This window comes from Rhipicephalus sanguineus, chromosome 2 (assembly GCF_013339695.2).
Source record: "Rhipicephalus sanguineus isolate Rsan-2018 chromosome 2, BIME_Rsan_1.4, whole genome shotgun sequence".
Classification (NCBI taxonomy): Eukaryota; Metazoa; Arthropoda; class Arachnida; order Ixodida; family Ixodidae; genus Rhipicephalus; species Rhipicephalus sanguineus.
The window spans coordinates 78,102,705-78,115,561 of NC_051177.1; the positions used below are offsets into that span (position 1 = coordinate 78,102,705).

At 45.5% G+C, this 12,857-nt stretch overlaps 1 protein-coding gene across 1 annotated transcript; it reads right to left on the reverse strand.

Annotated features, from left to right (window-relative positions):
* Nucleotides 1-3,034: 3,034 nt before the first annotated feature.
* On the reverse strand, nt 3,035-4,898 carry LOC119383226 (serine/arginine-rich splicing factor 5). The gene has a single exon (XM_037651268.2). The coding sequence runs from the start codon at nt 4,439-4,441 to the stop codon at nt 3,515-3,517; it is 927 nt and encodes a 308-aa protein (XP_037507196.1). The 5' UTR covers nt 4,442-4,898; the 3' UTR covers nt 3,035-3,514.
* Between the last annotated feature and the right edge of the window lie 7,959 nt (nt 4,899-12,857).

The window sequence follows — 12,857 nt, forward strand, 5'->3', positions numbered from 1 at the left end:
ATATGTGTTTTTCTTGTTGGTCAGTCACTTAAAATACAAAACCTCCTAGGCATTATGAACAGACATCTTGAAAAATACGCTATTAGTAGAAATCTTGAGATAGACCAAGGTGTTCTTAACTTTTTTAAACCATTCCTCGACACCTGCAAGTTCCTTTAGTTTATTGGGTTCTGCTCCTGTTACTTATTTAGTATGCTTTAGCAAGAATGGCAATTCATTTATGGCATATTTTGGGCATAAATATATCGAGAGGTCTACCATTTCTGTTAAGCATACGTGACTTCACTACAGATTGGCTTTGGCTTTGATTGCTTAATTGCAAGATGTTACAGTTGTTAAGTTAAAAGCCCAATTGCAACGAATTTCAGGTGTTTAGTTTCTGAAGAGACTAATTCTGAACTGTGCTGGTAAGAGCAGTCCTATGTAGCTACCACACTGCACATGGGCTGTATAGCTACCACATGCCACATAGCTTGTGTCACATGAAATCCAGTTACCTTACCGTAAAATGCCGAGCAAGCGCCCCCTCCCCCCCTACGGTGAAGGATAATACGACCAGATTTGGAGGGGGGGCGCTTGCTCGGTCCCGGACCGAAATTCCAGATGGCGGCAGGAGAGCCGCTAAAACTAAAAATGCCCATCCATGTTTCAAATGAAATGCTTTATTTATTTACTGTTCTTATTCCCCCTCGTCACTTTCAAACAATTGAAGCAGCAACCGGTTTGACGAATATACGACCGGCCACATGACAACGAAATTTCATAAACAGCATCAGATACGCAGTCAGTGTACTCATTCTTGCGGTTCTTTTTACACAAGCGATGCTTGTCTTGAAAAAAAGTGGCCGCGGGGGAGGAGAGGGAGAGGAGGGGGGGGGCGCTTGCTCAGCATTTTACGGTAATTAATACAGATGAGGCAACTTGCACTCAGTGCATTAGGATACAGTGCTTGTATAAACCCTTACATTTGCTCAATATGATTGTGCCTAACACTAAGAACGCCGTGCACCTGCATCCTCTCTTACCATTAGTGTTGAAAGTATCTTTTATGTCCTGGAAACAGAAGACACACTTCTCGGTTTAGACTAACAATGATCTTAGCCTCGCAGCGTTTAAATACATTCAGCAACTGGACAATGGAGCAAATCTTTTTCACGAAAAATGCCAGCTGCACAACAAGGCAGTTAATTTTTTTTTTTTTTTGGCAACACTTAATGTGTATGTTTTCTCATTTACCCTGGTACACTTAGTTCATACATAAAAAAAAACAAAAAAAGAACAAGGCATCAAGCAAAAGTACAAAACGGGCCGTGATAGCATACAATCGCTTCTTTGGTACTGACTAACAGTTGGTGTTATTTTGACATATTGCAGCTTACCACATTTTCTGAAGTACAAGATGCATTTCAAAATCAGTTGCTTGTCATAGTATATGAAGAAAATTTAGTAGGTGATAACGCGGACTACAGGAACAGGCAATAAGTTCTCGCGTTACATAGCCTGGACAAATTAACAGATGGGCTCGATGAATTTACCGAACATGGGAAATTATGTTACTAATCAAAGCGTGGAAAAGCTTTACGGATTGAAATGATAGAAGTAAGCTAAAGAGTAGAGTTATTAAAGGTAGCAAGAAAATTCCTGTCATATCTGAGCAACAATTCCTATAGCAACAATTTTTTTTTCTGCTATGGAGTTTTAAGTGGATTCTATTTACCTAAGTAGTACCTCATTGATTACGCATGCTGGCTAACCTACACACATGGCAAATGCTGCGTAGTTTAGCTGTTGTGTGCAATTCTAGCAGGCAATTGAGATGGAAAAGTGCAAATGACTAACAATTGGTCACAGACGGTTATTTAGTCATAATGAAAACATTTAGAACTAACCACAAAATTTTAACTAACTGGCAGCTTTTCCTTACCTATGTGTTTGTGTAAATTACTTGCCTGCAGCAATTGTGTCTGCCATATCACAGATCAGCCGAGTGAAGGATTTATGTAGATGACATGGCCTTTTATTAAAATTACGGATAGCTTAACTGAAGGTACAGTCTAGAATCTGTACTAGGCTACACTGGTAGTTGAAGGAAGATGGGCTTTGTGATGTAAAATTTCAGTAGCCCCGTTAAACAAGGAAAGGAAGGTGTGCACAAACCTCAACATAGGTTGACTGAATTGTTTTTTTTTTTTGTATTGCAGTGAAGACTTTCCCTTAAGGCACCTTTATTGAGGTGTGTATATGTAGAGTTCCACCTCAGCTTATCTTGTAACAACCCTTCTCCCCCCTCCCTGCCCCCCACTCAAGTTACACCGCTATTCGTTAAAACTAGGAGTGCAAGTGAACAATGCTACAATGGTCTAAAACCGTCTACGCGTTCATATGAAACCTTACTTTCATTTACCCGACAGTAAATGGCCTATTATTGCAAGAGAAAATGAATGCAATGTTGTCTACTCTTGGAAGTTTGTGTCAAGGCCTTGGTTGCGATACATCAGTGTGACTCCACTGATTTCGAAGTATCTTGTGATACTGCCACAACTAATGCACTCAAAATTTTGGAAGTCTCGGCTTCTTTGAGCATGCAGTGCTGTCATTCTTTCCAGGTACATGATCACCTGGACACATGCAAACACGTTAAAACGAGATCATGCTGTGGGGAACTCCTAGAGTAGGATGTTGGGGACGTCCATGTTCATTCTACACACTATTTCTTAATTGTGGAGGTGTGATATGGTTGTGCAACTTCATTTGATGTTGCTCTTTCATGTCCTTTTAAATACTACTCACCCCAACTGTATGCGCTACATACGTTCCAGCATTGACAGAGGTAACATGATGCGAGGTGTGTAGCATTTTGTTTTGCAACACCTAGCAGTGTAATGAACATAATAACTGAATATACATTGTATCACACATCACAAAATGTTGAAGATATTAAATTCCCATTTTCAGCAGCTTACAATGAATTAGCCTAGCAATGAGACATATGCCAGACTAATCCCATTGCAACAGTGCACTTGTGGGGCAGGGCTACAGCTCGTACACAGTGACTTGATACTTTATTTGTTCAACAAAGCAATTAACAACAAGCAGAGCGATGAGGGCTTTCCGCTGGCAAATAGCATGCATGCACTGCAGTTGCTGCAGCACAATCGGGCTACAATGCCTTTACCTTTTCAACTTCATTGGTTTTGCATGGAAAATGTGGTGAAAGCTTTGTTGCTTTATTGACCACAAAACCCAAGGAACAAAACTACAACAAGCAGTGGCTCTTTCTGCCACACAACCACACCAGGAACACCAACACAAACCAGCACTGCTTCCTGAGAAGAGCTCTTACAACGGTGACGGAGTGTTTTTGTTTTGTTTTTTTTGCACACGAGTGACTATGATTAGAGTTCCACATGTAAATAGGCTGGTAGTACCTCTCGCTGACTCGAAAATGGTGTCATTCAGTGGAATCACGGTTAAGAACAGCGAGGTGAGCAATGTTCAAGCGATGGTTGCTGTTTCACTCGGCGTATCCCGACGGAGAATGCGAGCTGCTCGCTTCTTCGCAAGGACCAGTGTTGTTCTCTTGGGCTTTGCAATCGGCTTGGTCTGCGGGTTGTTCGGTACCAGAGGGTCTCTGGTCGGGACTGACGCGACGTTCCCTGGACGACGATCGTGAGCTGTGGCGCTTTGCCGGTGAACGTGGCGACTTCGAACGACTCCGACGACCGTTGTTAACTCGGCGTGGCGACCTGGAGCCAGACCGCGACCTGCTGCTGCTCGGGCGCCTCGACGAAGAACGCGACCGACGACGCGCAGAGGCACGTTCGGAGCCAGACGAAGACCTGCGGCGACCCGAGGACTGGCGCTGTCTCGAGTTGGACCTGGAGCGTCGCGGCGACCTCGAGCGCGAGCTGGATCGGCTCGAGCGACGTTGCAGGCGTTTGGTCTCCACAAGACGGATCCTCCGTCCGTCCAGGCTGACGTTGTCCAAGCTCCTCAGGGCGTTCTTCATGTCCGAGTAGCTGGCGAACTCGACGACTCCCTGGTGGCGACGCAGCTTGTGCGCGTCCGTGTACGTCACGTCGCCCGCCTGACGCATGAAGTCTTTCAAGTCCTGCCAACTCACGCTGCTGCTCAAGTTCTCCACAAGCAGCTGGTAATTTGTGCGTGTCGGAGGCCCGAAGCGCCGCGGACCCCGATCGTAGTCCGGAGGCCCGCGCCGCATGCCCCTCGCCAGCTCCACTGTGACTCGCTCGCCCATGAGCCGCTTGCCGTTGAGATCCCGCACGGCATCCTCAGCGTCGCGGTAGTCGCTGATATCCACGAAACCGAAGCCATTTTTGAGAACGATGTCTTCGATGCGGCCGTAGCCTCGGAAAAAGCGCTCCAAGTCGCGTTCGCGAACGTCGTAGTTGAGCCGGCCTACGAACACCCGTGTCGCCATGGTTTCGCCTCTGCAATCGCCGATACCGTAAACACTCGAAAGTAGGGGCCGCCAGCGGCCACGACTCTCCGATGCTTTAGCGCACGAGGACCGCACTCAAACGCTGCTCCTGGGCGGTGTTAATCAGTGTTTGGAACATGGAACCTCGGTGGCACGGTTCGTGGCTCGACCACGGCCCCGCTGTAGAACGATAGGAGTTCAGAAACTCACGTGACGCGCCGCGCCGCCCGGCACTGTCGGTTCCACGAAATGGCGTTCGGCTGCAGCACGGAGGCTCGCCGTACAGTCAGCGCGCTTCTCTAAGGGCGTTGGCGTAGCTTGCTACTCCGCATCTTCAGTCGTTGTAGCTAACGTTCTCAGCGATCCCGAAACCGCCGAAACCATGCAACGATTACAGTCCCTGCAATCCGATTACGAAAAAGAAGAAAGCGACGAAGCGCGTTGGCTGGCGCAGCTGGAATGATCTAGAATGCTAAAATAGTTGTGAAAGCGCCGGAAGAAAACATGGAAAAGTGTGAAACTTTTGCGGTAAACTCCCGCCAGTGGTGCTGCTGTACTAAGCCCGTTGACTCTCTCCGTTCGGAAAGCGATGGTCGTATGCTCTACGCTCGATTTTCTCGGCTATAAACGCAAAAGCATATGTACTGTTCGATTGTACGCCACTGCATAATGAGAAGGCAGCTACCTTCTGCACAAATTACTTGTTTTCATTCCATTCTTGGCGGTGCATTTTAACTGTTCGCGAGCTTCCAGCGTGTTGTCACTTATTATGGGGTTGGGTTGTGTTAATGGCAATCCCGGTAATACAATAGCATGACTTGTATTATTATTATTATTATTATTATTATTATTATTATTATTATTATTATTATTATTATTATTATTATTATTATTATTATTATTATTATTATTATTAATGTCATTATCGATGTTGTTGCATCGTCTGATGTGTAGCTTTCGTGCAGCTATAAGTGCGATATGGCAAAATTTCGTGTGCATTCGGTCGATCGCGTGTAATATCCCATGCTACCTTTATGCACTGCACTGAAATTAAAACACCAGTTCATCTAAACGACGGACACTGCAAGTGTATTTGAAAGCTACTTAATAATGTCGCGCAGACGAGGTGACATATCACGATGCTTTTTTTGCGGGAACGATGGTTAGAATTAAAAACATTAAGTCAGCTTCCCGCTATAGTGATGCCAAGCCTGAAGGAAGTGCGGAGCTGGGCGGCCTGGCCTGCCTTGTTCCTTTCTTTCTTTCTTTCTTTCTTTCTTTCTTTCTTTCTTTCTTTCTTTCTTTCTTTCTTTCTTTCTTTCTTTCTTTCTTTCTTCCTCCCCTTCTTTCTTTCTTTCCTTCTTTCTTTCTTTCCTTCTTTCTTTCTTTCTTTCTTTCTTTCTTTCTTCCTCCCCTTCTTTCCTTCTTTCCTTCTTTCTTTCTTTATTTATTTCCTTCTTTCTTTCTTTCTTTCTTTCTTTCTTTCTTCCTCCCCTTCTTTCTTTATTTTCTCTTTCTCTCTGTTCTTTTTCTATCTCTTTTTGTCTCTGTTGATTTCTATTTATGTTTTTCTCTATATATTTATTTCTCTTTCTCGCTCTTTCTCTTTTTGTCTTGTTCTCTCTCTTTCTGTATTTGTGTCTGTTTCTTTCTCTTTCTCTATCAGTCTATATATTTCTTTCTCTGTCTTTCTTCTTTTTCTTTCTCTCCATTTATCTCTCTTTCTATTTCTTTCTATCGCTTTCTTTACTCGTTCGCTCGCCCATCAGATTTGTTGCCTCCCACGACGGACAAATAGGCGCACGTGTTCTGGGAGCGAAGCAGAAGAGGACGAAGAGAGCGCGTGCCTGTTCATGATGATATTAGTTTTGTTCTGCTCTGCACGGCAGAACTAAAAGCTTAATAGCTCCGCTGTAAAAGGTATATGCACAAGGGCGTCCGCAGAACATTTTCCAGGGGGTGCATCCGCATAGGCGGGGGGGGGGGGGCTTCCACTACAGGCAGCGCAATTAGTAACGTGCAATGCTGGCTGGCAATCCTGAAGACCGTTTCACACAGGTATGCGAGACCTGAGTGTGCTTATCAAGGTGTGTAGAATTGCTACTGCATAGAAACGTTTACAACAAAGAACGCACGAGCCACAAATTTGATGACACCACCCTTTAAACTTGCGCTTAAACAGTGTGTGTGGTGTGTGTGTGTGTGTGTGTGTGTGTGTGTGTGTGTGTGTGTGTGTGTGTGTGTGTGTGTGACACTTGTTTCATTACATAATGCCATGCGCGACGAAGCTCGTTCCTCCTCGCAACCAGAAATCACTTGCCATTTTACTGCGTGACATTACAGTGTCCATTTCTATAAAGTTGTCTTTATGTATACGCCTTTCACCTCCCTTGAATGATAAGCCGGAGCTAGCGAATTGTCCAATAAAAAAATCACAGCATATTCACGTGGTGAATGATGATGAGTGGGGCGAAGCGAACTCGCGCTGCAGCACGGCGATGGCATCCTTCGCAACTGCTAGCCTCCCTAGTGAAAATGTGTAACTGGGAATCCAACTGGTTTCAAATGGTTCCAGTTCAAATGGTTTAAGGAACACATTTCCAGTACCTAACTGGTCCCAGTTGCCAAATGGTCCCAGTTGCCTACTGGTTCCAGTTGCCTACTGGTTCCGGTTGCCTACTGGTTCCAGTTGCCTTCTGGTTCCAGTTGCCTACTGGTTCCAGATGCCATCTGGGACCTGTCTCCACCGATGTAATCATACTCCAGTCAGCTCAAGTACACTTGAACTTGTGGATTATTGTGATAACACCTAAGACATTCGAAAGAAGCATTTAAGGTTTTAATATATATTTATTGAAACCAATAAATTACAGTTCAAAATAAGCTTGCGGAAAAAAAATGTTCATAATGCCGGACTGCGCACAACCTCCCTTTCTCTTCGGCGCTCAGCCTTCACACTATCCTGGATTTTTTCGGACAACACATTGGTCAAGTTGGTTGCTGCCGCCAGCGCTTCATTTTTTGTTGAGCGGGCCCAATGGGCAAGGGTCGCTGAAAAATAAAGAGTTCATACCTTGTTAAACAGATTAAAAGTATTAGTAATAATAATTCACCACAAGGTATATACACAGCAGACCAACCTCCAACGACGTTGACCGTCTCCGGGGTCAGTGCGGGTTTGGGGTCTTCGCCGAGGTTCCTTTTGCGTGGGTGCACATTCAGTGCAAAGATTTCCTCCGCTCGGCTTTCATGCAGTGCTGTATTTTCTCAACCAATATACTGGTGAAGTTTCGGGCTGCGCAGCTGATGAATCTGTGCCGTTCACCCGTGACCAATGAAACAGCGTTGCTGCAAAATAAGAGGTAACATGTTTCATGCATGTCTCAGAACAGTCATATCAATTTATAGATATACACAGCAGACCTACCTTCTAACAATTCACACGACAAACAGTGTCTACAGAGATCATGCGCTGCATCTATTCCGAATTTTTAGAAGTCGAGTTTATATATCATCAGCAAAAAATAATAAAAAAACACCATTATTTTCACTCGAATTCATATGCCTACACATGCAACAGGTTCAGAAATATTCATTTAGAGTGCAAATACGGGCCCTTAGCGCTTTCTTTGAACGTCGCGGACAGAGTTACGAGTACACTTCATAGTTATTTAGCATGCCGTTCAAAGCACAAGTATTGCACGGCACTCATTTTCTGTGATGGTCCCAAACAAATGGCAGCAAGTTTGCGAGCACTCCGCACAAACCCATAAACAAACTTAGCTAGAGCAGTATATAGAAAGCATTTGTTTACAATGCAACGCTCCATCGTCTCAACACTCAAAGCACTCTGCCTGCATTATATCTACATCTTCTCTAGGATACTGAACGACTAGCACTCGAAGCATAAATGGTATAATTACCTTCAAACGGCTGCATCGCTGACAATTGGCAGGCAGCATTCCGCACACAATGGGTCCATATATCCGTCTTGTCACAGGCGTAAACACTTGTCCGGCGTTCGCCTGAAGTCAAAGTCTTCCACAGATGAAGCTGCCGAACACTATAATTCGACAAAGTCTAATTTACGCACGCCATGACTGCACGTTCCTTTTGAAAAACAGCACAACTAAGCAGCGCGACCACGGACCACCGAGCGCTCGGTAGCTAGCCCTCGTCCCATGTGGTGTACGAAACTAGCATCCCTGTTTTTCTAAATTTTATGTCTTTGTTATCCAGTTTCTTTCTTCCATTAAATATTGCCGAATTGGCACGAAATAATTCATTTCAGTTTATTTTATATGTAATCTTTATGCTTGATTACTTTACTGCTTCGTTCAATGTTTGAGCCTATGAGATACGGGACTAATGTGACGGCAGTCGATGTAGAGAGGCTGCGTTTGTGCAACGGTTTGTGGGTGGGTTTGTGTCGGCAGCATGTCGGCAGTCTCAGCTGTGGTAGCTTTCGGCACTGGCACTACTCCATTTTTCGTTCTCTTACGGAAGTAACCGCTGTGCTGCACACAAGACTATTAAGCATGGCATGCTCCCAGCGAGACGACGGCAATATTAACACCCCAACGTCAATTGGGCCCGCCTCGGTTGCGCGTATTGTCACCGTGATGGACGTAAAAAGATTGACAACAGCTTTTTAATGTTAGTTGAATGTACCGATGCTAAAACAAGCGTACGCTTGTGTGCACTGTGTTGCGCATTTGCGCAACGGAATAATCCACGATAATATGATTTTAAAAAATACATATATATCAGGTGAGGTAAGGCTGTATATATTAATGTAATGGGGTTTAAACAACACGAAGAGGATGACGTCTAAACAAGAAAAGATAATTCATTCGCAAACCATGAGATGCTATTTTCTTATTCTCTCATTGTCCTAGGAATATTACTAGGCCAGTGATGGTACCCTTCTGCTAATAGGACACAAAAAGCTCTTAGATAAAACCCATTTACTCAAGTGCAGCAATGCTGCGTATGCGTTCAATTATCTTTCTTCTTTCACTTTGAAGAACCGTACAACCAGGACAACTGGTCGCACTTCCAGTTAGGGCGCAACTGGGACCACTTGCTTCCAATTTAACTGGTTATGGTTCCCGTTGGTGGCCAGTTGAGCTGTAACTGGAACCAGCTGCTAACTGGGACCAGTTGCAACTGGAATTAACTGGGACCAGTTGAGTTGTAACTGGGACCAGCTGCTAACTGGGACCAGTTGCAACTGGAATCAACTGGGACCAGTTGTTTCCCAACTGGAACCATTTGGTCCCAGTTGATACCAGTTGAAACCAGTTGGATTCCCAGTTACTCATTTTCACCTAACTTCTGTTCTCGGCGCCTCAACCACGCCGTAAGGAAACGAACGCTTGTGTGAGTAACATTAGCCGTTTCAAACTATCCTATATAATTCCTACTGCAAGTACAGTTGCATAATTCTTCCTTTTGCGAATCAACGAAGGGCCCACTACGCGTCCGTAAAGCAAACGCGAACCCACGCAGCTGCTCACTTTGATGATGCTTTTGCTGCTGCTTATGATTAAATATGTCTGAGCGCTTCGTAATAGGTGGGCTTTCAAAACAACCGCTCATTGCGCTATTCACATGATTTGACGCCTGGAGCGATTATACGCTTCTGCCGCGCTATATTACATACGTTTAAGGAGACTCCTCCCACTACATGACATTCATATAGTGTTTTTTTTCCAAAGCAGTTTCAAGCAATGGCGTGGCTTTGTGGTAGAACACAGGCTTGCCACGCAAAAGGCCTTGGTTCGATATACACACTCGAACCGATGTTTTTTTTATTATATATCTTATTTGCATCTTAACTTTTCTCGATTTTTCGGTCACGGACAACGCTGATTTTTCGCTGCCCCATTGGCATAATTTTGTTCCCGTTCTATCATCGTACTTGTGATACTTTTTTGCTTACCGCGCCGACCGCGCACTGTCAGTAGGTCCGCGAATGATGCCATTAGACAGATGGTTCTTGTACCAGCTTGCTGCTATCGCGTCAACAAGACCAGTTAATAATTTGCAAGTCTCATGTCGTACTGCATCATTAAAGATAAAATGCGTTCAAGTGGCTTGTACATCAACTGAGAGCGGGTAGTTACACCGCGTAGCAGATGTCCTCCGCTCTCCGCTCGCTAGCCAAGCGCCGTCAGCATACGGGTTCGGAACAGGGGCGTCACGGCGCGGCACTTCAGCGCAAAGTCCTCAAATCGAGCCGGCACTTGTCACTCTGTTTCGTTGCTCTACGGCAATTTAGTATGTGAAGCATCTCGTAACTTTGTACAAGAATATGTGTACTTCCTCTAATTACATTAAAATGTTGCTGAACAGTTTTTAAAATAGTATGATAAGGGTGATATTGAGCCTGACCATTGTGGACAAAGCCGCCGAAGTGCCGTACTGGTTGGGATGAGAAGCGATGTCCATTCAAGGTTCTGTTTGTAATGAAAAACGATTACTTCATGTTCGATTGGTGGCGTTTTTCCTTAATTAGGAAAATAACCCTCCAAATCACAATGCGGCTGCTCTGCGTGCCACTTAGTTCTCCTCTGCTGCTCTCTTTCGGCGCTTTTGTGCCGGAACACTAGCAAAGGGACATGTGCATTGCCGTGGAGAAATTCATTTCCGAATTAAATGTCATCTACTACGCTTTCTAGGTAGATTAGTTATCCAAGCAGTGTCTGTAAAACGTTCAGCAGTCTATGAATATGCCTGATGATGACAGGGTTGCCATGGTGGAAGTTGGAAACACTGGCGGCAAGACGATTTCCGAGTATTTCCGTTAAAGAAGTGCGGCCGGTGCGGCCCTCTGGCCGTTGCCAGGCGAGCGAGACCGGCGAGACGCGTAGACGCGGTGGCTCCGGCCATCGTATCGATAGTATGCGCTCCCCTTCTGCGGTAGTGTGTTATTTCGGCAGAGTAAAAAGCTGGGCTTGGTGTTCCCCGACTACTAACACATACAGTGCGATGGAGTTGGGAGAGGCTAGGATAGACGCACATCTTCATTATTTTTGTTTATTGCTAGCGTGCATGCTTGTTGTTGACATTCAACGTTCGTGTTGCATATCGTGCTTTAATTGTGGTGTTAATTCTAATGCGGCCGGACTGCTCGCACTGAGCTTACAATAGTGCCCCCTACCTCTAGGCCGCACACCTTGGTTTAACAGCACTAACACTGCTTCATTTCGTTGTTGCTGCAAGAATAAATTCTGCGTGAACAAATCAGTACAAAAGCGTGTACTGTCGGCGCAGAGTATTACGAAGTTCGGCGACGAGTATGGCGAGTACGAACAAGGTTCTGTCTTCGGGAGAAGAAGCGGTGCGGCGGGAAATATGATGTGAATTTGCTAGAGCATGGGCCCAACGATGACGGGCCGACCCCGAGTTTCGAGTGAGGGAGGCGTGTCGCGGCAACTGCACGACAAAACTCATCGGGAAGAGAGACGTCGGCCGCCCAGCAACGAAGGGAAGCCGATCCTGGCTTCGAGTGGCCAAAGCAGGAGCTCACGGACCGTTTAGCGGCGTCATATTATCATCGCTGTATCGACAGCTAAAATAGTACTTAGTAAAAAAGGCACCCCAAAGCCAAGGAAAAGGCACCAGCTCCGCAGTTTCATCAGTCTTCGCGACGCCAAGTCAGTGAAGCTGTGCTAAATTTTACCCATGAATGTTGCATTTGTGCACTGTGACGTGCAGCAGATGCAGTCCTGCAGCTCGTGCAGTTACTGCGTCATCGCCATGCCCACTGAATACATTGTAATAACAAAAGGAAACATGGCACTGCCGCAGAACCCAACGACGGGCGGAGTACAGTCGGAGTGCCGCCGCGGCCGCGCCTTCGTCGCCTAGGTAGAGTGTACTATATAGCCTAGGCAACCGCGACCGCCGCGCGCGGAGCATCTCTGTGTACCACGTGACTTTTTTTAACGCGCGGCCGAAATACTCTCCCGAAACGCCTTGAGCTAGTCTAGCTAGCGAGTGAGAAATTAAAAACAAGAAGAATGACAGAGAATGAGCAATAAGTACATTGACACTGATAAAATGAGCTGCGGCAGTATGAATGACTGTTCATTTCTCCGCGCACCTGTGCTAAACTTGCCTGTTCCAGATGGCTTTCCGGCTCTGCGTTTTTTAAACTGTTGTTGTGCTAGCACCTCAGAGCAGCTTGATTTTTGTTTTTTCTGCTTGCAACGCCGCATAGCAGCAGCTGTGTAACCAGTTAGAATGTCCTTTTTACAACTGCATGAAAATGAAAAGTCGGCAAAGGTTGGCAACGATTATTTAGACTAACAATATGTTAGACAGCTCAGGGGCGTAGGCAGAAATTTTTTTTCGGGGGGAGGGGGGCACCCCCATGATCTGAAAGGGGGCCAGGGCAGGCAGATGTGGT